The sequence below is a fragment of the Sphaeroforma arctica genome (genome assembly GCF_001186125.1).
Source record: "Sphaeroforma arctica JP610 unplaced genomic scaffold supercont1.8168, whole genome shotgun sequence".
NCBI lineage: Eukaryota > Ichthyosporea > Ichthyophonida > Sphaeroforma > Sphaeroforma arctica.
Window position 1 is genome coordinate 1 of NW_014032390.1, and position 1,282 is coordinate 1,282.

The window sequence follows — 1,282 nt, forward strand, 5'->3', positions numbered from 1 at the left end:
AACCTCTAAACCTCTAAACCTCTAAACCCTCAACCCCACCCCTTGCAGTTGTGATATGTAATCGTGGGATGGTGCCGTTCTACTATCCCGTGTGGGTCAGTGCCACGTGTGAGCAGTTGGGGCCACAAACAGTCGGCAACACTCCGTACGAACACAACGAACAGCTGCGTTATCTGCTGCCCAATCAAAGCCTGGAGGTGTGTGCTGTGATGGGGGAGTGTGTAGTGAATGTCTAGTATAAGACTAGTAACTGTGCATAGTACATTGTATCTTCTTAATCACAGCCTAGAGGTGTGTGCTGTGATGGGGGAGTGTGTAGTGAAGGTCCAATAAATGACTAGTAACCGTGCATAGTACATTGAATCTTCTGAATCACAGCCTAGAGGTGTGTGCTGTGATGGGGGAGTGTGTAGTGAATGTCCAATAAAAGACTAGTAACTGTGCATAGTATTTTAGGACAGGTGATGTGTGTTGTGGTCCGTTTATTTTATTTTAGGACAGGTAGCTCCTTGCCCTCCCACTCAGAGGTGTCCTATTTCCATTGCCCTGCAGATGGTCATCCCAATGCCCTTGGCCCATCTTGAGGGACAGACTGTGACGGTGTCTCTGAAAATCAACTCGACAATGCTCTACGACACGCAGGTAGGCAGCTCTATGACACCTAGGTAGGTAGCTCTATGACGCGTATATAGGTAGCTCTATGACACCTAGGTAGGTAGCTCTATGACACGTAGATAGGTAGCTCAATGACACGTAGGTAAATAGACCTTTGACAGATACAGACATTGCAAATGAACTGTACTACTTTGGAAACATACATTACATTCGTATGTTTAACAGGGTTTGGGGTTCAGTTAAACTCTAAACCCTCAATCGGTCAGTCGAAATTTGTGAAGCACTTCTAGATGCGCTCAGGCACAGTTTAAACCGATACCTACTACATCAACTGTATCCGTATACTAACACACGTTTACAGCACCCCACAACTACTCACCAACCCCAACCATTGACTATCGTCAGTCGATTGCCTTGCACTATATGTCATATGAGTCACTCACAACAGTTTGTGTTGCATCGCAGGTGATCCATTGGGCCAATGCAGAAGACACCGATGGGCTGCTGGTAGTACACCCTCCAGTCACACCTAATGCCGTGGCATGTATGTGAACAAGCCATGCGCACAGATAATACTTGTATAGGTATATATATGGGGTATATATATATATATATATATATAAATGTATATATATATACATATACATATATCTTATATTATATATAT

At 44.1% G+C, this 1,282-nt stretch overlaps 1 protein-coding gene across 1 annotated transcript; it reads left to right on the plus strand.

Moving 5' to 3' along the window:
- Positions 1–68: 68 nt before the first annotated feature.
- Positions 69–1,010, plus strand: SARC_16477 (hypothetical protein; the record flags this gene model as incomplete). The annotated part of the gene is made up of 3 exons (XM_014289416.1): positions 69–197; positions 553–665; positions 977–1,010. 3 exons carry the CDS (start codon positions 69–71, stop codon positions 1,008–1,010), a joined length of 276 nt encoding a protein of 91 aa, XP_014144891.1.
- Between the last annotated feature and the right edge of the window lie 272 nt (positions 1,011–1,282).